The sequence below is a fragment of the Notechis scutatus genome, chromosome 1 (genome assembly GCF_049901735.1).
Source record: "Notechis scutatus isolate UNSWTSFEM ecotype Mainland chromosome 1, rNotScu1.2, whole genome shotgun sequence".
Classification (NCBI taxonomy): Eukaryota; Metazoa; Chordata; class Lepidosauria; order Squamata; family Elapidae; genus Notechis; species Notechis scutatus.
Genome location: NC_142009.1, coordinates 98,543,434 through 98,569,731, shown reverse-complemented (window position 1 = coordinate 98,569,731; position 26,298 = coordinate 98,543,434). Strand labels below are relative to the sequence as shown.

Sequence of the window (26,298 nt, the reverse complement as noted above, 5' to 3'; positions counted from 1 at the left end):
TGGAACTCATAACAAAACAGCAATTTTCGGCTTATTTCATTACATTGAAAAGATGAATGAGGTGCCTGATCGCTTCTTCACATTATCCAAGGACGCATCCCTTGAAATGGAAAGCAGCCAAAATCTCCTATTCTCCTATTATTTTGTTTCTATTATTAATGCTTCAGAAAACCAACTTTAAAATGAAAAGATCATCACTGAGCTTTTGATTAAAGAAGAACCAATTACAAGATGTTTTTGAAACTATGAGTTCAGGCTTGAGGATACTACTCATGTTTCCCAAGAATGCTTGTTGACCAAAGATAGAGGGAAGAAGACCAGGGAGAGATGAAATTGTCAAAAATGTGCATTTTCCCATCTTAATTTAAATACCTTTGTGTAATTATTTACATTTTAAATTAGGTCAGAATGAATTTTGGTATGCATATTCTTTGCTTTCCCCCTAACATACATATTCTAGTAAACATTTTTCTCTAATATTCACATCTTAAATCCATGTTTCTCAACCTTGGCAGCTTTGGGATGTATGCATTTCCTCAGTCAACATGCTGGGAGTTGAAGTCTGAACATCTAAAAGTTGTCAAGCTTGAGAAATACTGCCTTAAGTACTTAGAAGTTTAAAAAATCAATCATTTCTAAGTGTTCAGCTTAAACATCTAAAGAGTCAGCTGATTTTGGACATAGGCAAAGATATGTTTGCCTACATGTTTATGTGTGAAGCTATTGGTGTAATCACTAAAGCCACTTTTGAAAGAGATACTACAATATCACATTATTCTTCTATATTTAAAATCTAATATCTTCTGGATGATAGCAAAAGAACTTTAATGATCCCTTCTAAGCTTGTCATTATCATTCCATTAAATATTTGAAATGACGCCTTTTTAAAGGTAAGGGAAATATTGTGCAAATTATAATCATGTCATGAATAAGTACATCAAAGATGTTGAAATTCTTATTTTTAACTCTCTCATATGTTTATGTCTCTGTGTTTTTTAGTTTGCATTATTTGGAATAAATATTTACACAGAGTTAACTTTAATATTAACTTTATATATTTCTATAAAATCCAATCAAATTTATTATAGGCCCAAGGCCAGATAGAAACAAAATATCTCATAATAGAAGCATTACATCTTTCTATATATCAGTATAACAGAAAAAATAAGTATAACAGAATCAAAAAATAATGAAGAATTGGGAAAATAGAAGAATTATTTTCTAGCTCCTGTCCAACAAAAATTAAAGAGAAATCACATGCCCTACCTTGAAATTTCTTCAAGGTAAGATATAAGCTAGAGTCTTTATACAGGGAACAATATAGTATCATATGGTTTAGAGTTTTTATTGCTTCATCTCTACATGAACATATCTGAAGATACATAGGGGTACTCTTAAAACGATCAAAAAGCACTGCTGGGATCTAACCAATTGAAATTTTAAAACTGGAATAGATAATTAAATAGGAGTCTGGAACAAATCTTTTTGGAAGCAAATGATAAATATTAGGGTGTGACATCTTACTTAAATTTGTTTGGAGATTTATATCCCAACATTCATTGCTTAAGGATATTTGTAGCATTATCAAAACCTAAGGAGCACAGATTTTCCATAGAAAAGCCCAGCAATTGAATTTTACCTAGGACTTTTTAAAGGCATGAAGATTTTAATTGGTAATTAAGTATTAATGGGGACAAAACTATAGGGTGCAAAATTAACTATATCCAGAAGGAAAAAGAAGCATGTTCCAGTATCCAGAGAAACAATGCCTGATGTTGAAATTTATTTAAATTATTTAAATCCTCGTTTTATATACATCTTCACTTTATGTAGTGTTTTCCTTTATATTAATTCTATATTTTTTTCCACATTAAACCTGTATGCAGATTTGGCCATTTAAATGGAAACATGCTGAAGTCCACTTTCTATACCTACCTTTGCCCCATAGTACAGGTAGTCCTTGACTTATGAGCACAGTTGGAATCAGAATTTCCATGGCTAAGCAAAGTGATTATTAAGTGAGTCCAATATTTGACCTTTTTTGCCATGGTTGTTAAGCAAACCATGTGTTTATTAAGCAAATCTGGCCTCCCCCATTAACTTGAGTTGTTGGAAGGCATCTGGACAAACTGTAACTTCAAATGGCCATTAAATGAATGGTTGGAAGTCAAGGACTACCAGTATACAATGCAACTTCTTTAAAGATCCATGTAGAGGGTCAGATATTGTTAAAACATAAAAGAAGAATGCCTATGCCATAAAGTGTTCATCTCCCCTTAAAGCCTTTATACCACAAATCAAGTTGGTCAAAAGAATTTAGGCCACAAAAGATGACATGTCTAGATAAACGGTTACATTTTGTCTCTGCACTTGGGTACATACAAACTGATTTCTGTCAGAATGATGCTTCCCAGACAGATTAAAAAGACTACTCACCGAGATCGTTAAAAGAAACAAATTCAAGGTTCTCCGTTTCTTGAAATATGAAATGTGCATTTTTAAAAACAGCTCTGACACTTGCTTTAGATATTATCAGCTTTGCCGAGTTTCTTTTTTTTTTTACCTTGTTCTGCTGCCTTGCTAGGGCTTTCTTCTTTCTTTTCTTGTAAAGCTGCAAAACGAAGATAAGGGACACTGTAACACAGCTAGTCTCAAAGAGAAGATGGCTCGTGCAAACAAACGCCTTTTGGAAAAAAACATTAAATCTATATTGCTTATTTGAAGTAATATTGCATATTGATTAGATCATAACAGATAATTTAAAATTATGTGATAACATTACATTTGTGTCTTCCAAGAAATCTGTATCTAGATTACAAATCTGGTAGAATTGCACAGAGATAAACAACATGATACAGGTAGTCCTCAATTCATGACCAGAATTGAGCCCTGAATTATGGTCATAAATCATGCTGATTTTTAAGTAGGTGGCCATGATCAATTTTATAATCTTTTTTTTTGTGTGTGTGTGGCAGTCCTTAAGCAAATCCATTGTCTGCAATGACTGGTTGTTGTTGTTGTTTTTTTGCTGGAAACTGAAATAAAGGCCAGTGTCCAGCCAAAAAAAAGAAAAAAAAAGAATTGTAAATCATAGCCATGTCACTGCCAAATGCTGCAAATAGCCATAAATATGGGCTGGTTGCAGAGTACTCAAAATGTAATCACATGACTGCGGGGGCCCCAGCTGCCAGAGCTTAGAATCTGTGTTGCCCTATAATTAAAATAATATAAAATCCTACAGTATGTGGATCAATCTGAATGCATTTACCTGGATGTCTTCCCTAGTTAGTTAGTGGGAGTTAGTGAGAGAAGAGCATTGTGCATCAATAGACGTACGGTGCATAGATTGAGAGGTTATCTTCCTTGAAATGGCTGTGAGATGTAACCTAGAAGCTATACATTTGGCTTGTTACCTGAATCCTAAACTACTCACTGTTTTACCTATTGATTGTTAAGCACTGTGTCTGATTTAATGATATTGTAAGCTGAAGTTACATGTTAAAGATAATCAAATAATCAAAGATAAGCAATAATTCCCCTTGCAGCATGGCAAAGGAGAAGAACATGCAGCTCCTGAAGAAAGCTTCTGCAGATTTAGGATGCAGTCTACCTCAGTACTTGACTACTTCAAAACTTATAAAATTTGGTATTCAACACATTTTGAAGCAGAAATCTTGTCCCGGGACTCGTCTTTCTCTCAGTAGTTTGTTTGTTTGTTAATTTGGTTTGTCAATTGCTTAAAAGATAATAGGTATAAGTAAAAAAATAGTTATGAATACATGGATACATATAAGAAAAATAAAAGAAACAATAGGACAGGGGCGGTAGGCACATTGATGTGCTTATGCATGTCCCCTACAGAACTCTTAGGAAAGGGGTGAGCTCAATAGTAGACAGTCTAAGGTTAAAGTTTTTGGGGTTTGGGGAAGAAACCACAGAGTCAGGTAGAGTATTCCAGACATTGACCGCTCTGTTGCTGAAGTCGTATTTCTTGCAATCAAGTTTGGTACGATTAACCTTGAGATTGTATCTATTGTTTGCTCTTGTGTTGTTATGGTTGAAGCTGAAGTATTCATTGACAGGTAGGACATTGCAATGTATGATTTTATATACTATACTTAGATCGGACCGAAGGCGGCATAGTTCTAGCTTTTCTAGGTCTAGAATTTCAAGTTTAGTGGCATAAGGTATTCTGCAACGAGTAGAGGAGTGGAGAACTCTTCTTGTGAAATATTTCTGGACTTTCTCAACTGTGTTAATATCAGATACATAATGTGGGTTCCAGACTGATGAGCTGTATTCGAGTATTGGTCTAGCAAATGTTTTGTATGCTCTAGTTAGTAGTGTAATATTACCAGAGAAAAGGCTATGTAAGATTAGGTTAACAACTCTTAATGCCTTTTTGGCTATGTAGTTACAGTGGGCTCTAGCACTTAGATCATTAGAGATGAGTACTCCAAGGTCCTTGACAGAGTTTGGATCATCAACAAGGTCTTGACTATTTAGCCTGTATTTTATTATCTGATTTTTTTTGCCAATATGTAGGACAGAGCATTTATTTGTTGAGATTTGAAGTTGCCATTTGTTTGACCATTCTGATACATAGTCAAGGTCTTTTTGAAGGGTAGCAGTATTGTCTTTGGTGTTGATGTGCAAGACTGTTTGCCTTGTGACTCACTGTTTCTTCCGGCCAAAATAGCGGGTCACGTGGTAAGTCACCTGGTTTTCTCAGTATTCATCAATTTTAGTATTTGTCATGTCTTCTGGAATGAATTATTGATGGATACCAATATACTACTGTGTAAGATAATGAAGCACAGACTGAACAGAAGACAAATCATGTTGTTTAAGGCACTAGACTAGAAACCAGGAGACTGTGACTTCTCGTCCCACCTTAATCATGAAAGCCAGCTGGGGTGACCAGTCACTCTCTCACAGCTCAAATCCCCTCACAGAGTTGTTGTTGAGAAGAAGGCATATTATATATGTTCATTGCCTTGATTTATTTATAAAAATAATAAAGGCAGAATGTAAATAAATAAATAATTAAGTACTGGTATGCTTTTAATTCCAAAGTCATGATAGATCTAAGTCATAGACTTTTTTTTTTAAAAAAAAAAAGGAACCACAAATTATGTTAAGTTATTATTTACATAAAAATAAAACTCATTTTAAAATAGGAGTCACCTATGTGTGAGCTGGGCACCTATATGAATTTATTTTTAATAAGTAAGTAAATAAATAATGCTTAATAAATAAAAAAGAAAGCTTCTCATACTTTGAGTTAATGTGGAATAGATCTGAGAAATCTGGAACTATAATGCGATCCTAAATAATTTAGAGAAGGAACTCAACTACAAAATGTTAGTTTTAATACAAGTGATAGTTCAAGAGTGAAAACACTTTTAACATAAAAGCAGTAATGACTAAGTGTTACGGTGCAAAAGAGAAGTGTATGATCTCACGAGACACTACTAAACCCAGTTCTCAGAATTATTGAACTGAATTAAGGTCTCTACAATCCTTCTCTAAAAATTGGCTAGGGATCAGACTGCACAGCATTCTCTATATAAGTATATAAATTTTAAAAAGGAAATAACATTCCTGACCTTTTGGCTTGTGGGTTCCTCCAACAGCTGCAAATACAGTAAGAAAATATTCTGAACACTATATAGAATCTCAACATTCTTAAAATACACATTTATTTGTATACATTACCACGGATATCCCAAGTGGTAGCTACCCAATCTAAAAACACCATAAAAGCTTTAAAAGCCTAAGAAATAACAAAATCCTCATGAGAAATCCAATATGTTAGCCATGTAGAATGAAGCAATATTTTCAACTCTTTTTAAAAAAGCAACTAGGGATGAATCTGGTAGGAGAGGAGAAACTTTTGAATCAGTAATCCCCCTGGTGTAAAACAAAAATATATTTCTGTTACTTCCCAACACTTTTTTTTCCCCCTGAAGATGGTTGAAAAATGTTTTTTAAGATTTTCCAGAAAGATCCTAACAAAAGTGGATTCTCCCAACAGAACATGATCTAATTACTTGAAGACTGTTTAGTGGGGATCTGGAACATAATGAAATACAGAACGAGCATTCTAAAAAGAAGCACTGTTTTCCTGAAACCCTTGGAGCACTACTGCTAGATAGAAGGGTTGCTTGGTTCCACATGGGGTAGCTGCATCCATCATCATGAGATGGTTTAACATTGTACCGTTCTGAAATATTCATTTTAATTTCTGACTTTTGGGTTTATTGAACCACTACAAAACAAAACAAAAAAAATTAGTATTTATAGAATTGTTGCTGATACATGGCATTTTCACAGTGGCTTTCTCCCTTGCCTGAAAAGTGTTTAAAGCTCCCAGAGGCAGTGCCAATGAGTGGCTAAGTGAGCAGAAATGGAACTCTTCCAGAATTGGATCTGATATCCTTCTTTATATTTTCCAGCATAAGGCAGTGATCAAATGTATACATTGCCTTCTTCTCACCTAGATGGGTTAGGTGACAGCATAAACTTTCCTTACATGCTAAATTGTTTTTTGTTGTTGTTAGATTAGGATTGAAGGGTAGATTCAGTGCTTCAAAAGTGCAGAGGTTTTCCTGTCGTCTTGATTAATAATGGCTTCTCCCCCAATGATGAATATGCCAAAAACAAAAGCACCATTCATTCCCAAGGGGGAGGGGGGAGTTACAAGTAGTCCATGATTTATGACTGTTTGTTCAGAGGCCATCTGAAATTATGATAGCACTGAACAAAGAGACTTGCAACCTGTATCTGAATTTACAGCTGCTGCAGACCCCCTGTGGTCATGTGAACAAAAATCTGCCTGCCTTCAGCACCAACTATAGGAATGTGGTAGAGACCTCACCTCTCTATTTTCCGCCATCCTGCCATGCTGGGTCCTTTGGGCTTACCTCCCAAACAGCTGAGTCTTCACAGGCCTTGGGCCTCCTCCACCCCACTGTTATGCCTTCACTTATTTTTTCTGAAGATCACCTTTGGGAAGAAGAACCAGCCAATCCACCATGCAGTCTTCCTATACAGAGGCATGTGGTGCTCTCCTGGAAGCGAGCAGCATTTGGGGAGTGGCCACAATTTGGCTCACTCCAGGAGGGTACAAACCAGCCTCTGCCACTCTCAGAAAGGTGCCCACTTATAAGGTGGCACCATACAACCTCTGTATAGGAAAGCCATGAGGCAGATTGGATGGTTCTTTTCCTGAAGGTAATCCAAGATCCAATATGTGATAACAGATAATAGATAATCAGAGTTGGAAGGGACCTTGTAGCCCAAGCGGGAAGACCCTACACCATTTCTGACAAATGGCAGTCCAATCTCTTCTTGAAAGTCTCAAGTGATGGCGCTCCCACAACTTCCAAGGGCAAGCTGTTCCATTGGTTGATTGTTCTCACTGTCAGAAAGTTTCTTCTTATTTCCAGGTTAAATCTCGTCTTGTTCATTTTCCATCCATTATTCCTTGTCTGGCCTACAGGCACTTTAGAAAATAGCTTGACCCCTTCCTCTCTGTGGCAGCCACTCAAATATTGGAAAACTGCTATAATGTCTCCCCTGGTCCTTCTCTTTACTAGACTAGCCAAGCCCAGTTCCTGTAACTGTTCTTCATATGTTTTAGTCTCCAGTCCCCTAATCATCCTGGTTGCTCTTCTCTGTACTTTTTCTAGAGTCTCAACATCTTTTTTATAATGCAGTGGACAAAACTGGATGCAGTACTCTAGGTGTCGTCTTACTAAGGCTTTATAGAGCGGTATTAGTATCTCCCTTGATCTTGATTGTATCCCTCTGTTAATACAATTTAGGATTGCATTAACTTTTTTGGTGGCGGCTGCACACTGCTGGCTCATATTTAGCTGGTTGTCCACTAAGACTCCAAGATCCCTCTCACAGTTACTGCTATTAAGCCTGGTTTCACCCAGTCTATATGTGTACTTTTGGTTTTCCTTGATAAAGTATTCAATTACTCAGTCCTTGCTTAGCATATAGTTCAGCCACATATTTTTGTTATATGATAATAAAGCACTACTGTAATATATAGCAACACTTTGAAAAAATATTTGGAGAACACCTGATATTTATTTTAGTGAGAAAGGAATTACATCCCCAGAGCAATTTACACATTTCATTTATGAAAACAGAATTACTAATGAAATAGTATGTTGTATTATGCATTTCTATCTGCTTATATGAGATTGGAAAATGTTTGCCTCAATAGGACAATGCAATAACAGCTGTACTTCTTGAATTGGGGATGTTATTAGGTCTATAGTAATATTCATGAGCAAAGTTATCACTCCCACCAACTTAGTGAGATAGAATCATATTTTGTAGCATCAAAAAAAGTTATCCTCCTGTCAAGTGTATGTCACACACACACACAAAATTGAGCAAAAGGTCAATATTTCATTTCAAAATGGCTTATTAAGATTGGAGAGAGTCAAGATATTCAGTACATCAAATATCATATTTGTATTTGCATAGTTTGCATGAAGAATAATTAATTAGTTTTATAAAAGTTGATTTGCTACAATTATTCTGACTGAAGAATACCAGATTGCCAGTCACACATAAAAAATCTAGTGAGTGTTTTTACATGGACATACAATCTAATTTCAGAGATATTCTGCAGAGAGCAGAGTATCATCTGTTCTCCAAGTAACCTTTTTAAAAAATTTAACTTTTTAGTCATTTGTTAAATGGCATGCTGATTTCCACAAGCTTGTCTTAATGTATACTGGGTGTTAAAAGTAAACAGTGCAATTTTCTGAGTTTATTTTTACAATGGACTTGCCAGTTTTATTTACATGCACATCCTTTTTTGGTATGTTGGCTAAAATAGTGAAATATTTTTGTTATTGTAAATTTTGAACCTGGGTAATCTTTTATCATAACCAAATGTTTTAGGGAAGGATAAAAAAAATAAAAGCATTTTCACCTGTTTCCATTGGCTTTTCTTTCTTATGCAGTTCTAGAAGAGGAAAACCAGAGTATTATGTCTCCATTTGAAGGTTTATGGTTCCCCCTTGTTTCCTTGTGGTTACCTACTACTGCTGCTAGATGCAGTAGCAAAGGCAGAGATAACAGAAGTGAACATGGAAGAAAGATAATCAGATTGGGAAAAGATTTGCCCTTGGCTGGAAGACTTCACGTGACTCAGAGAGCCAGGCTGGTAGAGAAGGAGAGTTATAAAGTGGAAGGGGGAAGAGAGATTAAGAAGGCATGATGAGAGGTGCCATCAGTTGTGCAGCATCTATTAGGTTTTACAGGGCTTATTGGTGGGAACAGCAATAAGGGAAGGACCAGTTGTGGTCTTCCACAAATTACAGATCCCCTTAAACTGACCCCACTCTCACCGCCCAAAAGGAAAGGCAAGCTGCAAATTGGAGGGATTTCATTTCCTTGATAGTCACAATTCATGATAGATGGGAGGGTTCAGTCCATTTGTGGAATGATGAAACCCAGTGGCTTGCCAACATTAAAGAAACCATCTCTAGGCATCACAGAATGTTTCTGGAGGAGGACTACTTCTGTTTTCTGATGGAAAAGATCAAGGGTCTGGCTAGATTGCCTGGAGCAAATTCACAATTTCTCAGTAGCAAGCTGGCCCTGAGATGGAGGAATCTTGAGTGAAAATATGTCCTCGATAAACAGTAATTAGACTATCTTAAATCTAGGAGCCTCAGTGGCTCAGTGGTTAGGTACTGCACGCCACTTCTGCTGACTATTGGCTGCCTGCAATTTGGCAGTTCAAATCCCATCAGGCTCAAAGTTGACTCAGCCTTTCATCCTTCTGAAGTGGGTAAAATTGCTGAGGCAATATGCTGACTCTGTAAAACCGCTTAGAGAGGGCTATAAAGCAGTATATAAGTCTAAATGCTATTGCTACAGCAATGGGGCTATGAGGATGAGGCAACAGTGGTCAAAATGTATATTATGTTACCTGCCCTTAATTTTATTTCACTTAAAACTAAGTGCTTAAAAATGGAAAATGCAAATTCATGTATTTTAGCCCCGATCTTACTAGATTCTTTTATATACACATCTTTCTTAGGCAGCTTGGCTAAAAAAAATAAATAAGTATTTTGGTTATAATAATTTATATATAGATAATCAATATTCCTATCATAACTATTTGTTTCAGGAAGCAAAGGTTAGAAAATAAAAGAGTGCTTACCTATTTGTATTGACTTTTCTTTCTTATCGGATTCTAGAAAATAAGAGAAAGACTGAAAGATGATGATCCTAGATAACTTATTGTGAGAATTTTTACTTTTTTAGTTTGCTAAGATCTTACCAGATTCTTTTACAGGAATATCCTTCTTTGGTAGCTTGGCTAAAATTAAATAATACAAATTTGAGGTTATTATAAATTTTAAACAGGGAACTAAAAATAGGACATGGACAACACACTTACCAATTTCTTTTCGCTTTTCCTTCTTGTGTATTTCTAGAAAACAAGAGTCAAGAAAATGATGTTTCATTGAATGATCCGTTCTACATTTGATGGTTTATTTTCACCGTTAATAGCCACTGCTCTTATGAAATACTCATTCCTATAGTTTTTTCTTAATTTTCAAGATGGAAAGTGGAATTTTCCAAATTTATTCTTTCTCAATTCTTACCAGTTTTGCTTGCTTGCACAGGCTTTTTTGACAGCTTGGCTACAATAAAAAGATTTAAATAGATCAATTATTGTAAATGCTGAATACGGATTATTAGTATGTATAACACATCTTTCAGGTAAGGTTATCTCAGGAAAATAAGAGTGTGCTTACCTATTTCAATTGGCTTTTCTTTCTTCTCTGTTTCTAAAGAGGAAGGACAAAAATATGAATTCTGCATTTGAGTATTTAAAATAAACAGTGTATAATTTAATACATAATACAGAAGCAAATGATGGAGTGAGGTACTTAGAGGCAAAAAGTTGTAATTCCCCAATTGAAATTAAATTGGGATTGAAGGGACTGCTCTGATTAGATAACTCAACTTTGGCAGACTGTACTTTATTATCTATTCATTCACAGATTTCCCCTCTGGTGCAAACACATTGGTGGGCTCTCCTCCTACTTTTTTTGCTGTTAAATGTGACAGTAAAGCTCTCTCACAATGACAGATTTAAGAGAAATGGCATCTGGGGGAAGAAGATGAAGTCTAAGGAAGGGTCCAAACTTGACTAGGATGTGGGAAGGAGGCAAAGAAGAAGTAAAAGGTGGGCCATGGAAGAGAGGCTCAGATCAATTGGAGGGTGTGTGTGCATGTCTTGCTAAGACTACCATGGAGGTAATAGATAGAAACAATAAACTTAGGGATTACTCACCAGTGTTGGTGGTTTATGAGTTCAATATTCCAAACAAAGCCTACCAGCTAGACAGAAGCAAGGACAACCTCCAAATATGAAAGATCTAGTTTTACAGTAGCCACAGTTATAATGATATTGGATTCACAAGGATTCATAGCCAGATGGGATGGTTTAGTCTTATTGCGGAATAACTGAAATGCAACAATTTACCAATTCAGTTGTACAGGGCGTGTGCTGTATGACCTCCTGAGATCACCTGGAAGAATTCCAGCCTGCCTCAGCAGCAAGCAAACCCTAACATGAAGCATCTCATGTGAACACATCTCTTCAAGCAACAGCAAGCAAATTATGTTGGAGCAGGGCAAGGAATGACTGTTAAGAAACCAAAAGTGGGCAGAAGGCATTCCATTATCCATCCTTGATTTCTTCAGTCAGATATTTCTTCACAGCAAAAACATTTTAATAATCTTGAGTTAACTGTAAATTGCTAAATTTGTTTTTACCCAAATCTTACCAGATTCTTTTACATGGATATCCTTCTTTAGCAGTTTGGCTAAAATGAAAGTATATACATACTGAGTTATTATAAACATTGAACAACTCTACCATATCATTTGCTTCAAGAAAATAAAGGAGGTACAATGACAACATACTCACCTATTTCTATTGGCTTTTCTTTCTTATGTATTACTAGAAAACAAGAAAAAGATCAGAATATGATTTCTGCATTTCAGAGTACAAAATAAATATTAATTCCATACATAAAACATGTTAAAATCATAGAATGAGATCACTTTAAGTCAGTGATCTGACTTAATTCCATAATTAAAAGAAAGCAGAGTTGACAAGACCCTTCTGGCCAGATAATCTTTTGTTACTTTTAAAAATGGGAAGTTGAATTTCATGTGTTTTTCCCGTTAAGGTCTTACTTGTTTGGTTTGCATGCACAGCCTTCTTTGGCAGCTTGGCTAAAATGAAAAGGTATAAATATATGGATTATTATAAATATTGAATATGGATAATGACTTTTTGGTACAAATTTTTCAAGTAAGCATAGGTGGGAAAATAGGAGCATGCTTACCTGTTTCTATTGGTTTCCATTTCTTATTTACTTCTAGAAAGCAAGAAGACCAGAAGATTACTTCTACAGTTGGTTTTTTTATAGCAAGCAGTTGGAGACACTCTACATAGAATTATATCATAGACTGAGTTCCCTTGAAGTTAAGAGAATCTTTTAATTTGACAGTTAAAACGAAGCATAGACTAAATGAGTTTTGTTTTTTTTACTAAAAAACAACAACTAAGAGGGCAGAATGTAGTCTATCCAATTTTGCAACTTTAATTCAAGGTAACTCACTAGTTTTATGGCACATTCATTTCCACAGCGTGTGTTTACATAGTAATTGTCCATCCAGAGTGGAAAATAGGATTAATAGGAAGTTTTACATAGTACTTACCAGTTTTATTTACATGCACATCTTTCTTTGGCTCTTTGGCTAAAAAAAAATAAAATCAAACATTTTCACTATGACATAGATTGAACACAGATAATCAATATTCATGTAATGCCCATGTGTTTCAGAGAAGACACAATAAAGGGATGCTTACCCATTTCTCTTGGCTTTTCTTTCTTGTGGGGTTCTAGAAAGTAAGAGAAAAACCAGACAATGATGTCAACATTTGGGAGTTGGGAGAGAAAGGGTCTGCCCCGACACAATACAGTGGTTTGTTCCTTCTCCTCTGCCAATTAAAGGAAATAGCAGCAGAGGGAAGAGGAACAGGAGGATGGAAAGGAATTATTTTATTTTTCCTTAGTTTTTTTTATTGCACATTCATTCCCATAATCTTGTGTTATGCTATACTAAATGTTCAAAGTAATTTCTACATTTGATCTTACTCATGTCTTACTGGATCTTTTAACATGCATATCATTCTTTGGCAGCTTAGCTAAAATAAATGCTTTTAAATAGTAGTTTATTATAAAGTTTGAACAGCATATTATAGCCATATGTTTCAGAGAAGCAAAGGGGAAAGAATAAGAACATAGTGAACTGTTTCTAGAAAATCAGAGAATTATTTCTGTACAAGAGTGTTTTATAGTAAATTAAGACCATGTTTTATAAAGAATGAAATGATAGAGTTAGATCACTTAGTTAGATCTCTCAAATCACAATTAAAACAGGGATTGAACAAACTTTTCTAACTAGATAATCCATAGTGGACAGAATGCAACATATTAATCATCTTTGATATTATTCCATTACTTGGTCACTTCTCTTAATCACTTTTCTTAGGCACTTAATAAGTATGGAAAACTCATCTCCATAAATCTGTCTTAATTTACAGTAAATGTTCAAAGTGAAACGTAATTTCATGCATATGTTTTTACCAAAGTCTTACCAGATTCTTTTACATGTATATCCTTCTTTGGCAGCTTAGCTAAAATAAAAAGATCATGCATTTTGGTTATGATAAAAATTTGGAACCTAGGTTATCTATATTCACGTGTTTCAGAGATGCAAAGATTAAACACAGGTGCATATTTACCCGTTTCTGCCAACTTTCCTTTCTTGCGTGACTCTAAGAAAGAGGAAGAGAAGAACATGATTTCTGTATTTTAGTGTTCATTGCATAGTGTGGGATTATTCCATATATTACAAGCATTTGGGGCACAGGTAAGAGAAGGTTCCTATTTTGCATAAGTACACTAGTTAATTCCTCTTCTGCTGCTCTTAGATGTGAGAGTAAAGTTCTCCCATGAGCAGAGATTTAAGAGAAATGGTATTTAAGGGAAGAGGACTAATTATAAAGAAGGGTCCATACTTGGCTGAGTTGTGAGAAGGATACAGGCAAAGAAGAGGTAAAAGGTGGGTCATGGAAGAGAGGCTCAGATCAATAGGAGGGGGTGTCATGCAGTGTCTTGCTAAAGCTGCTATGGGGGTTATAGATAGGAATAGTAAACTTAGGGGAAACTTTGTGTTGACTATTAATGAGTTCCATATTCCAAACAAGGCTACCAGCCATACAGAAGCAAGGACTACCTCCAGATACTAGTTTTCTAGTAGCCACAGTTAACATGACATTGGATTCACAAGGATTCATGGCCAGATGGAATGGTGTGGGCCTCTTATGGGATAACTGGAATCCAGCAGTTTGTCAATTCTAACGACTACTTCTTTTGGCAACTCAGTCACACAGGAGGTCTACTTCTATTTTCTGATGGAAAACTCCATGATATGGATGGATCACCTGGAAGAATTTCAGCAGCAAACAAACCCTAAGCTGAAGTATCTCCTGTGAGGACATATCTTGAAAGGTGGTTGAAGCTACTCCAGCTTATCAAAATAGAAAATGGTAAGCAAATGACCTTGGAGCAGGGTAAGGGATGAGCACTAGGTAGCCAGGAATGGGCAGAAGGCACTCTATTTTCCATCCTCACCATTCGATTTCTTCAATCAGGCACATTTTTAAGGCAAATCATGTTGATGGTCTTGGGTTAATTTATAGAAGGAATTGAAGATTGTAAGTATAATGTGCTAGAATTGTTTTACTCAGCCCTTACCAGTTTCTTTTAAGTGGACATCACTCTTTGGCAGCTTGGCGACAAAAAGAGATATAAGTACTAAGATGATAAACATTAACAACTGGTTTAAACTACTTGCTTCATGGAAGTTAAGGAGATACAGTGACAATGTGCTTACCAGTTTCTGATGGCTTTTCTTTCTTATGTGTTTCTAGAAAATAAGAGGAAGATCAGAATGTGATTTCTGCATTTCAAGGTGCAAAATAAAAAGCAAGGGGTGTGCTTATAATTCCATACACTACATAGATTAAAATAATAGAGCAAGATCATTTTAACTCAGCAAGTCTTTTAAATCCACATTTAAAACAACAGGTAGAAAAGGAACTTCTGGTCAGATCATCTCATTGGACAGAACATAGTCTCCTATCCATGCTTGATATTTTATTTCACTTTACTTATGGAACACTAATTTCTGTTGTTTTTATTAATTTTTGAGAGTATAAAATGTAATATTTTATTTTTTTCCTCTCAGGTCTTACCAGTTTTGTTTGTGTGCACAGCCTTCTTTGGCAGCTTGGCTAAAATGAAAAAAATATGATAAATGTTGAATCTGGATAATCAGTCCATGTAACATACCTTTCAGGTAAGCACAGGTGGGAAAATAAAAACATGCTTACCTATTTCTATTGGTTTTTGTTTCTTGTCTGCTTCTAGAAAGTAAGAGGGAGACCATGATTTTTGCATTCAAAATTTCAAAATAAACAGTCTGTAATTTAATACTGAACAAACAATAAAGTGACAGACTTCAATTCCACAAGTAAAACTAATCTGGAATTGAATAGATTCTGGATTTGGTTGGCAAAATGCACTTTATTATCTATTCTTTTTGTTTGTTTCTGTGTTTTTCTTCTTAAGGCTTATATGTCTTCTAAATTGAGAAAAAGACTAAACAGTTGCCATCCCTTCTTCTAGTAATAGGACTAAAATGCAACACATTCATGTTTTCATGATAGTGCTTATCTGCCAGCAAACAAGGAAATATTTCTTCTATATTTCTTCTTTAAGCCTGGAGGACCTTCAACTCCCAGAATTCTGGGAGTTGAAGCTTAAAGTTGCCAAGGTTGGAGACCCCTGTTCTAGATCACCCATAATCTGGCTCCAATACCAAGGTCCATTTTGAGGACATCTCCTTTAAAAAGGGCAAGCAGACCATCTTGTAGTCAAAGTAACAGGACTGTATGGATGAAGCCTAAGTAACCCACAGTTTGAAGAATATAGTATATTATTCACATTTTGTGCTTTATTTTCACTAGATAATCACTTAGGATGTGTAACATCCATTTTCATAGTCTTTTGTTAATTTATACTAAGCATTCAAAGGGAACATAGCCATTTCTGAGATATGTTTTTACCCCAGTCTTACCAGATTCCTTTACATGCACATGTTTCTTTGGCACTTTAGCTAAAAGAAGAAGATATAAAAATTCAGTTATTCCACATTTTGAACATGTATAACCCATATCTATGTCCAAAAGAAAGAAAATATTAACATACTAACTTATTTCTATTGGCTTTTCTTTTCTTTGTGATTCTAAGAAGTAAGAAGAAGAACAAAACATGATTCTCCATCAAAGTCTATACAGCAAAGACTGTTTATTCAATATATTACAAAGAGTGAAATGATAGAGCAAGATCACACACATACAACAATTCCATGATTCACCAATTAAAATAAAGCTGGGATTGGATCAAATCTCAAAAAGCGTCCTTCCTTCCTTCCTCCCTCCCTCCCTCCCTTCCTTCCCTCCCTCCCTCCCTCCATCTCCAAATTACAGTGACTTAGCTACCTCTTTCCATTAATAGGACTGAAATGCTATACATTTTGTATATATAATATACAAAAGAACCATAAATAATCCACAATTGCTGACTCTTTTTGGCCAACTACAAACTACTCATCCACCCGCAAAGGGTCTCCAGAATAGCAACTTTTTAACAACTTTCCAGAATTGAGCACGGATGGGGCCAATCTCATCTCTGGTGTCCCTGCTTAAAGGAGGGTGAGCAACAAGGTGCTTTGAAAGCAATTTTCTCCATGGGTGGGAAAATGGGCAGATTCCAACTGGTGAAGGCTGTCTTACAGATGCATAAATTTATTTCATTTCTTAGATTTATATTTCACTTTTTCTTCTTATGGAATGCACAGTGTCCACTCCTCCCATTTCTGCCATAGTGACAGCCCTGTTTCCTTGATTGGATTCAAGAGAAACTGCCTGAAACTCCCCCATGGTTTCTATGGCTAAATGTGCATCTCTTTGATGCCAACCCAATACCATAACCATTATATTCTTTCCATCTATCATTTTATTTTACTGGTTATTCACTTGTCAATTCTTACACGTGTTCAATTATACACAATATAATTCAATATTATTAAATTAAATATAATTAAAAGAGCCAGGAGGCAATTAGAGAGCCAAGCTGGAGCATAGCTATCTCCACTCAGCTTTCTGAGCCCCAGATAAATACAATTCCCCGGAGGCATCCAGAAAGCCAAGCCAGAACGGACTTACAGTCAGCCAGTCTAAATCCCAGCAAGAAAAACTTCTTGTTTTTTGTTGTTACCAGGAAACAATCTTGCTACAAAATAATTCCTACAATTCTCTACCTTACCAAACAATCTCTCACCAACCTCTACCTCACCAGGAAACTATTACTTAGTAGCCATTAAAACAAAAGAAACCACGTGGCTTTAAGGAGTTTTCCAGTCCTAAGTTTTCTTGGGTAGAGTCTTGAATCGAGTCAGCTGTGAACGGAATCAGCAGCTGTGGTTCCCCAAACAGGATTCCCTGAACGGAGTCAGTGTGTTTCAGTGATTCAGCGTATTTTACCCTGATTCAATAATTCAGCGTGTTTTTAGTCATCCTGTTACAGACTGTTTCAGCATGTTCCAAACCTACAGCTTTTACAACGTGTCTCACCCAGCGGATCAGATAACAGCAGCCATCAAAGCAATAAATCCTTCTCACCCAGTGGATCGACTAGCAGCAGCTAGCAAAGCAATTACCCTTTACTTGATGACTCTCAATACTACTTCATTAATTTAATATTTAAATACTGATTACTTCATTACCTCAAAACATAACTTTTCTACCTCATGACCTATATCAATGATTAGATAATGATATCTCTAAATCAATTTCTATAAAATAATTAATTTATCAATGGATTAATTGATTTATTGTTTTGATTGATTCGTGTGATTAGAGTGTTTAGTGCAAATAGTGTGATTACTGATCAGTATAAAAGATCAGGATCAATGTAATTAATTGATTAGTAAAATTAGTGATTTAGTGAATTTAATTGACCAGTGTGATTAGCGATTAGTGTAATTAATTGATTAGGCTGATTGTTGCTTAGCAAAATTATTTGACTAGAGAAATTATTGTAATTGATTAATTGATGTGATATTGGCTATATTGATTACCCAAATATCCTGTTTCATGAAGCAATTTAATCAACGTACCATCTCAACAAACCTACCATGCCTGGAAAAAAATCCAATGCCAAACCACAACCTAAAGAGAAAGAAATCCCCACCAATGAACCACAAGACTCCTGCACATGCCTTATATGTAATGAAACTCTAAAGGATAATGAAAATTCCACCAAATGTTCTCTATGTGACAACTATGCTCACCATGGCTGCTTGGGATTACCCAAGCAAATGACTCAATTCCTAAAATCATCCAACCATGGATTTCAATATTTCTGCCCATTATGCAGACCCAAACTGGACAAATATATTGCCCTGTTTGAAAGATTCTATGATACCATAGAAGCACGAATAACATCCCTTGACACCATAGTAGCATCCCTGGACACTTTAAAAGAAAGCTTAACTAACCTTGAAAAAAAAGACACAACACAAAAACCTGAACAACCAATAGCTACAAACCACATCTCTACCCAACAACTGCAACCTAATCCACAAAAAACACAAATCCAACAAATAATGATATCCCAATCCTCGTCAGAGAAGCTGTCAAGCACAAACGGAAGCATCCAAACGCCATCTTATTTGGTCTAGAGGACAACAATGTCAATGATGACATCACAATTGTCCACAACATCATCAGTGACTATCAAGCATCAACCATTTCCCCTGATGAAATCCTTGACATTTCCCGCATCAGCCCAGAGTTCAGAAACAGTGATGGCTCGGTGGCCCCACCTTCTGCAGGGTCGTTTGCAAAAATGAATCAAGCAAACATAAATTCATTTATACTATAAATTCACTCTCCAAAAGCAACACCAACCATAAGAACCTCTGTTCATGCTCTGACCTAACTTTACAGCAATGTGTATGATTCCATGAGCTATGCTCTGAGCTCAAAAGACTCCATGAACAAGGAAATACTAAGCTATACATTGACTACCACACAGAATGTATCAAAATCAAGACCTTCAACTTACATCCCCAAAACCATCACCCTAACATCCAACATTAGGCATGCATGCCCCTTACTTCCTCCAGACCCATTACTACATATCTAAAATGCAAACTACTCAACACAAGAAGCCTCGCAAACAAAATGCATGAATTCCTCATCTTATTAGGCACGACCACATTCTACACTATATTTGTCTGTGAGACATGGTTAAATGCATCTTTTCCAGACTCCATTACCACAGTCAGCGAATATTACATTTATCGGTCAGATCGAGGAGGTGCTACCTTCTACAAACAAATCCCTAAATCTAAAAAAGATTCAAATTACACAGGAACTTGTTCTCCCAGATACCATCGTCTGTGAACTGTCCTCAAATGCCATAATCTGCTTCTTACTATGCTACAGAGCCCTGGATTTTGACATAGTTCATGCAAACAAGCTAACTTCACTGTTAACGTGGGCTGCCTCTTGCCCTCACCTTCTTATTTTCCTTGGCAACTTCAATCTACCTCTTATAAATTGAACACTAAATGAAAGTACATCCGAACCCATACATGCAACCCTGTACAATGCTGTTACTACACTGAGACTGGATCAATTAGTAACTAACAACACTGGACTCAATAACTGTCTCGACCTTATCTTCTGCAACAGCTCAAACTCAATATATGGCCTGCAAATACAAGAACCCTTTTCAAACAGTGACCACAGTATGATCAACTTTTGTCTCAATTTACACCCTCACAAAGAAGATCATAATGTTGAACCCCCAAAATACAACTTCAAAAAAGCCAACTATGATCTCATAGATGCTGACCTATCATCTCTTGATTGGCACATTCTGTTCTCTAGCTGTAATACTACAGAAGACCATTATAATGCATTCTTGTTTGAACTTGAAAGAGTCATTAAACTATATGTACCATTAATAACCCCCAAAAACAAAAACAAAAAAACAAATTACCCATAACAATAAGGAAACTTCAATTAAAAAAAAGATCGCTATGATGTAAAAACAAAACCAGCTACGTAGCAAACTTTAAAAACCAATACAACACTCTATGCCGACAGATAAAGATAGAATACACAAATTACCACTGCAAGCAAGAGGAAAACCTCCTATGTACAAAATCCACCTGCGCCTTCTACAATTTTGTTAACACCAAACTTAAAGAATCAAGAACCTTCCCACCCCTAAAAGGATCAAATGGGAAAGACTGCAATGATGAAGCTGTTAAGGCCAATCTCTTCAACACATTCTTTAGTTCAGTCTTTGTAAACAGCAATGGTTCATGCCCCACATTTCCTAGTCATACCACAACTAATTGTAATGACCTGCTACATATTGACTTTACAGAAGATAATGTAGAAAAGGCACTACGAAACCTAAAACCATCCCTATCTATTGGCCCCGATGGATTATGTGCATACTTCTTAAAAAAAGCTCTCCTCTGCCATAGCAGAACCCATAAGCATTATATATGAGATATCTTTCAGAACCAGCTCCTTACCAAACCTATGGTCCTTAGCTATGGTCATCCCTATCTTCAAAAAAGGTGACCCCAGCCTGGTTGAAAACTACAGACCAATCTCACTGTGTTGTGTCACATGCAAAGTCATGGAATCAATCATTAACCAATTCATCAATCTCCACTTAGAGTCAAACAATGTACTCTCCAAAAAACAATTTGGTTTCAGGAAAAAATTGTCCTGCAATCTACAATTCCTACACTGCAAAAACATATAGACTACTCTACTTGACCACGGTAAAGCTATAGACGCAATTTACATAGACTTCTGCAAAGCCTTTGATTCAGTGGTACACAACAAACTACTGTTGAAACTAAACTCTTACGACATTTCCAGATCCCTCCATAAGTAGATTATTGTGTTCCTGTCAAACAGGCAACAAATAGTAAAAATATGGAGTGCTACATCTAACCCTGCCCCAGTTAACAGTGGTGTCCCCCAAGGCAGTGTTCTAGGACCCACATTCTTTATACTCTATATAAATGACCTTTGCAATCACCTTATAAGCAACTGCATCCTCTTTGCGAATGACGTAAAACTATTCAACACCACTAACAATGCTACTATCCTTCAAAGCGATCTTGATTATGTGTCTGAATGGTCAAACATCTGGCAACTTCAAATCTCGACCAACAAATGCTCTGTCCTACACATTGGTAAAAAAAATCAGTACACCAAATACAAACTAGGCGGATATGACCTCGTCGATGATCCTCACTCTGTCAAAGACCTTGGAATTCTCATATCAAAGACCTAAGCACCAGAGCTCACTGTAACAGCATTGCCAAAAAGGCATTAAGAGTTGTAAATCTAATCTTATGAAGCTTCTCCTCTGGAAATATCGAATTGCTAACTAGACCATACAAAACTTTTGCCAAACCAATACTTGAATACAGCTCATCAGTCTGGAATCCTCACTGCATATCAGACATTAATACAATCGAGTGAGTCCAGAAGTATTTCATGAAAAGAGTACTACACTCCTCTGCTCGCAACAGAATACCCTATATCACCAGGCTTGAGTTTTTGGGCTTGGACAACATTGAACTGCGCCACCCATGGTTAGACTTAAGTGTAGCACACAAAATTATCTGCTACAATGTTCTACCAGTCAATGACTACTTCAACTTCAACCACAACAATACAAGAGCACACAACAGATACAAACTCAATGTAAACCGCTTCATACTTGATTGCAGAAAGTACGACTTCAGCAACAGAGTGGTCAATGCCTGGAATGCACTACCTGACTCTGTTGTTACATCCTCTAATCTCCACTCCTTTAACCTCAAACTAACTACTACTGACCTCACCCCATTCCTAAGAGGTCTGTAAGAGGCATGCATAAGTGCACCATTGTGCCTACCATCCCTGTCCTATTGTTCCCATTTATTCGTACCTATTTCCTGTATTCTTACTCATGATTATACTTATATCTATTAACTTGTAGGTGATTGACAAATCAAATCAAATCAAATAAATAAATAAATAAAAATATTCTTCTACTGATTTATACAGTGTTTAAACTTATTTTATTCAGGTCTTACCAGATTGTTGAATATGGATATCCTTTTTGGGCTGGGGTGCTGAGAAACAAAGATATTGGGTTTACATACATTCTGGGCTGTTCTTTCAATATAATTCAGGGAAGCCAAGACAAGATAACAGGAAATAAACTCAAATTTACTTATTATACTAAGTATTAAAATTCCTCCCTGTATCCCTCCCTCCCCTCTAATTTTTTAGATTGATTTTTTTCCCTTGTGCTTACCAGTTTCTTTCATATGCACATCCTTCTTTGATAGCTTTGCTGAAATAAAAAAGTGTAAATATTGGGATATTATAACTTTAAACATTATAGCATTTCAATATGCTTCACTGAGAGCAAGGTTAGATAGCCTGAACCTATGTCTGTTAGCTTATCTTTCTTATGTGTTTCTAGAAATTAAGAGGACCAGACCATGATTTCTGCATTAGAGTAATTACAATAAATAGTATTCTTTCTTCCCATTTCTTCCCACAAGAAGAACCTTGTGAGGTTGGTTGGACTGAGACAGACAGACTGGCCCAAAGTCATTTACTCAGGCTCCATGGCTGAATATAGACTTGAACCTAGGTCTCTCTGTTGCCAGTTCAAACTCTTAAGCACTACACCAACTTGATTCTCGTTAACCATTTTACTTCAGAACTTAAGCACTTTTTTCTCATCTCTTCCAGGTAGACCCAAAGAAGGAAATCAATTCAAAAGGGAGGCTAAAACTACTTTTATTGAGTTTGGTTAATAAAGCAAAAATTCTAGCAAATTAGATTTTGTGCTGAACCTCATTCTCTTCCTCCTTAGCAAATTAGGGAGGCATCTGCCTGAGCCACTTCCAAATGTTATGTAGATATTCTGGACTTTAAAAATGTTTCATCCCTTGTCATCTTGTCAATGGAGTTTGCCTACCATTATCAAGGTCATTTTCCTTACTCTCTACATTTTCCCTATACCACATTTATTTCCACTGTCTGGTGTTAATTTATATTAAGAGCTAAAAGTAGAAAGTACTAGCGGAAAGGGAGATATGAATCCATGGCAATGATTATTCAGCATCTCTTCCTGACCACGAGGGGGAAGCTGGAAACACATAGATAACTCAGGATTTGTTTTGCTTCCATCTTTTATTTATCTCATTCTGCCTGCTGTTTGTTTTAGAGACTTACTAATCTGAGTTCACTTCCTTCTGCATTTGCTCCAGAAATATATGCATGGAATGCATTTTCTTTTACTTTTCCCCTGGTAGGATGTAGCTAGCTTTGCCTATTCCTATAATGTATTGTCTATGAGCAACTCTTTTTTCTTTTATAGATATTAAACCTGTGCTACTGGTAGTAGCTCAGGTCAAGTTCCAGCTCAGACAAACACACCACTCTTACAGAAAGTGTACTTTGCAAGATTTATTTTTATCCAGATCTTAAAGATTCTTTGATAATCTTATCTTTCTCTGAAAGCTTGGCTAAAATTATTGTTTTAGGTTACTATAAATTTTGAACAGTACACCATGTCAGTGCTGCAGGGAAGCAAACTGGAAAAGAAAATGAGAATATTTACCTATTTTTACTGTTTTTTCTTTCTTATGTGGCTCTAGAAATAAGGGGAAGACAAAAACATATCTGCATTGGAGTGTCCAGTGACGTCAGTGAAACTTTTAATTTGAGATTCAAAATGAAGCCAAATTGAGCAGGTTCTTTTGAATAGAAAACTTTACAATGGTTACAATGGTTGATCATTTTAATTGATTGGTTTCACAGAACACTCATTGTCATAGAGTTGTGTTAATTTATAGCAATTCTTCAAACAATTTTTGAAGTGCAATTCAAGTGCAATTTTTTAGGTTTATTTCTATATGGCACTTACCGGCTTTATTTACATCTTTCTTTGGCACTATGGCTAAAAGAAAGATTCAAACATTTGGACTATGACATAGATTGAATCCAAATGATCAATATCCCTTTAATGCCCATATGTTCCAGAGAAGTGCAGAAGACAAAATAAGAAAGCTCTTACCCATTTCACTTGGCTTTTCTTTCTTGTGGGGTTCTAGAAAGTAAGAGGAAAACCAGTACATGATGTCAACATTTGGGTGTTCATATTAAAGGGAAAGATTCTTCTCCTGGCATAATGACAGTGGTTTGTTCCTTCTGCTGCTGCTGTGGTCAGGGGTCGAGCAATGTTCTCTGCCAAGTTCAAAGTTAAAGGAAGGGGCAGCAGAAGGAAGAGGAATAGGATGGGGGACAGGGGTCAACTTTGGTTGGGGGCTTCTAATGAGGAACAGAATCAGGCAAGCAGAGGAAGATTACCACATGGACAAGAACAAGGGGTATAGACAGCTATGTAAGAAATGGTCCTGGAATAAACAGAGTCTGGTAAAGCTGTGAGGGGATTACTGTGATGGTATGTGAAAATGACCTTGAGATACAGAAGCAAGGCCTCTAACCTAGTCAGTGGTCTGATAAAAGGCAGCTTAGTCTGCCGATGGGGGAAAAGCCTGGGAAGCATTTCAGAAGGGACCCTCCCTCTAAAAGACTAGGAAGAGGAAGTGAGAAATACTTTCAGTCTTGCAAGATTCTTTTTAAGGGCTAATGATTCTTGATGGGGGTACTGTACTTAGAGAACACTCGGTTTTGGTTTTGGTAGACCAACTTATTCTAAAAAGAAAGGGTAAACTTTAAGTGTGAAAGTTCCAATATTGTCTCTATGAGATCATTTATAACTAGTTGAGATGGTTCTTCTATAAGTCTAGGACTCAGAATGCTGGCAACAGAAACCTTCCCCAGGCAACACAAAATGGACATGCATGAGGTCTTTTTTCTTTTTCCCTCTCATAGAAAATGTATTTTCTTGTTGGATAAGTTGGAGTAGTTTCAACTGGCCTCTCCAGCAAGCCAGCCATGAGAAAGAGGATATCATATGAGGATATATATTCAATAAGCAGTAAGCCAATGATACAGGAGCCAGGGCAAAGGTAAGCCCTAGGAAACCAAGAATAGGCAGAAGGCTCTCTATTATTCACCATTTAATGTTTTTTGTCAGTCTCTTTTTCAAGGCAATTCATCATCATAATTTTGTGTTAACTGATGGGAACTGTAAATTGCTAGATCTATTTTGATCCACATCTTACCAGATTCTTTTACATGGATATTCTTCATTGGTAGTCTGGCTAAAATGAAAAGTGAAAAGTACTGAGTTTTAATAAATGTGGCACAGCTGTGGTATATTAATATCTTTCACATAAGTAAAGGTGGGGCAGTAATTGATGTTTACCTGTTTCTAATGGCTTTTCTTTCTTGTGGGACTCTAGACAACAAAAGAAAGACCAGAATATTATTTATCTCATCTTCATGGAATTGTGATAATTTGTTGTATTGGAGCCATGGCGGCACAGTGGTTAGAATACAGTACTGCAGGCTAATTCTGCCAGCTGCCGGCTGCCAGCAGTTCGACAGATCAATTCTCACTGGCTCAAGGTTGACTCAGCCTTCCAATCTTTCAAGGTCAGTAAAATGAGGACTCAGATTGTTGGGGCCAATATGCTGACTCTGTAAACCGCTTAGAGAGGACTGTAAACCAGTGTGATGCGGTATATAAATATTAAATATAAATATTCCTGTTATAACAATTCTTCAAATAGAAAGATGCAATTTTCTAGATTTATTTTTACATGGTATTTACCAGTTTTGTTTATATGCACATCTTTCTTTGGCACCTTGCCTAAAAGAAAAAGATTCAAACATCTTGAATATGACATAGATTGAACACAAATGATCAATATCCTTTTAATGCCCATATGTTCCAGAGAAGTGCAGAAGACAAAATAAGAAAGCTCTTACCCATTTCACTTGGCTTTTCTTTCTTGTGGGGTTCTAGAAAGTAAGAGGAAAACCAGAACATGATGTCATATTTGGGTGTTCATACTAAATGGAAA

At 36.2% G+C, this 26,298-nt stretch overlaps 1 protein-coding gene across 1 annotated transcript in view; it reads right to left on the bottom strand.

Annotated features, from left to right (window-relative positions):
- Positions 1-26,298, bottom strand: part of TRDN (triadin) — a 254,804-nt gene that overhangs the window by 48,774 nt on the left and 179,732 nt on the right. Inside the window, exons 52-80 of the mRNA XM_087972568.1 lie at positions 26,204-26,236; positions 26,046-26,084; positions 25,638-25,670; positions 25,495-25,533; positions 24,381-24,413; positions 23,925-23,957; positions 22,605-22,643; positions 22,381-22,419; positions 16,273-16,311; positions 15,527-15,559; positions 15,389-15,427; positions 15,028-15,060; positions 13,874-13,906; positions 13,727-13,765; positions 12,935-12,967; positions 12,784-12,822; positions 12,408-12,440; positions 12,256-12,294; positions 11,984-12,016; positions 11,841-11,879; positions 10,803-10,835; positions 10,650-10,688; positions 10,442-10,474; positions 10,322-10,360; positions 10,202-10,234; positions 10,049-10,087; positions 8,963-8,995; positions 5,610-5,636; positions 2,564-2,611 (exon numbers count right to left, since the gene is read on the bottom strand). Coding sequence (XP_087828694.1) covers positions 2,564-2,611; positions 5,610-5,636; positions 8,963-8,995; positions 10,049-10,087; positions 10,202-10,234; positions 10,322-10,360; positions 10,442-10,474; positions 10,650-10,688; positions 10,803-10,835; positions 11,841-11,879; positions 11,984-12,016; positions 12,256-12,294; positions 12,408-12,440; positions 12,784-12,822; positions 12,935-12,967; positions 13,727-13,765; positions 13,874-13,906; positions 15,028-15,060; positions 15,389-15,427; positions 15,527-15,559; positions 16,273-16,311; positions 22,381-22,419; positions 22,605-22,643; positions 23,925-23,957; positions 24,381-24,413; positions 25,495-25,533; positions 25,638-25,670; positions 26,046-26,084; positions 26,204-26,236 — 1,044 coding nt within the window. The remainder of the gene's footprint in view (positions 1-2,563; positions 2,612-5,609; positions 5,637-8,962; positions 8,996-10,048; positions 10,088-10,201; positions 10,235-10,321; positions 10,361-10,441; positions 10,475-10,649; positions 10,689-10,802; positions 10,836-11,840; positions 11,880-11,983; positions 12,017-12,255; positions 12,295-12,407; positions 12,441-12,783; positions 12,823-12,934; positions 12,968-13,726; positions 13,766-13,873; positions 13,907-15,027; positions 15,061-15,388; positions 15,428-15,526; positions 15,560-16,272; positions 16,312-22,380; positions 22,420-22,604; positions 22,644-23,924; positions 23,958-24,380; positions 24,414-25,494; positions 25,534-25,637; positions 25,671-26,045; positions 26,085-26,203; positions 26,237-26,298) is intronic.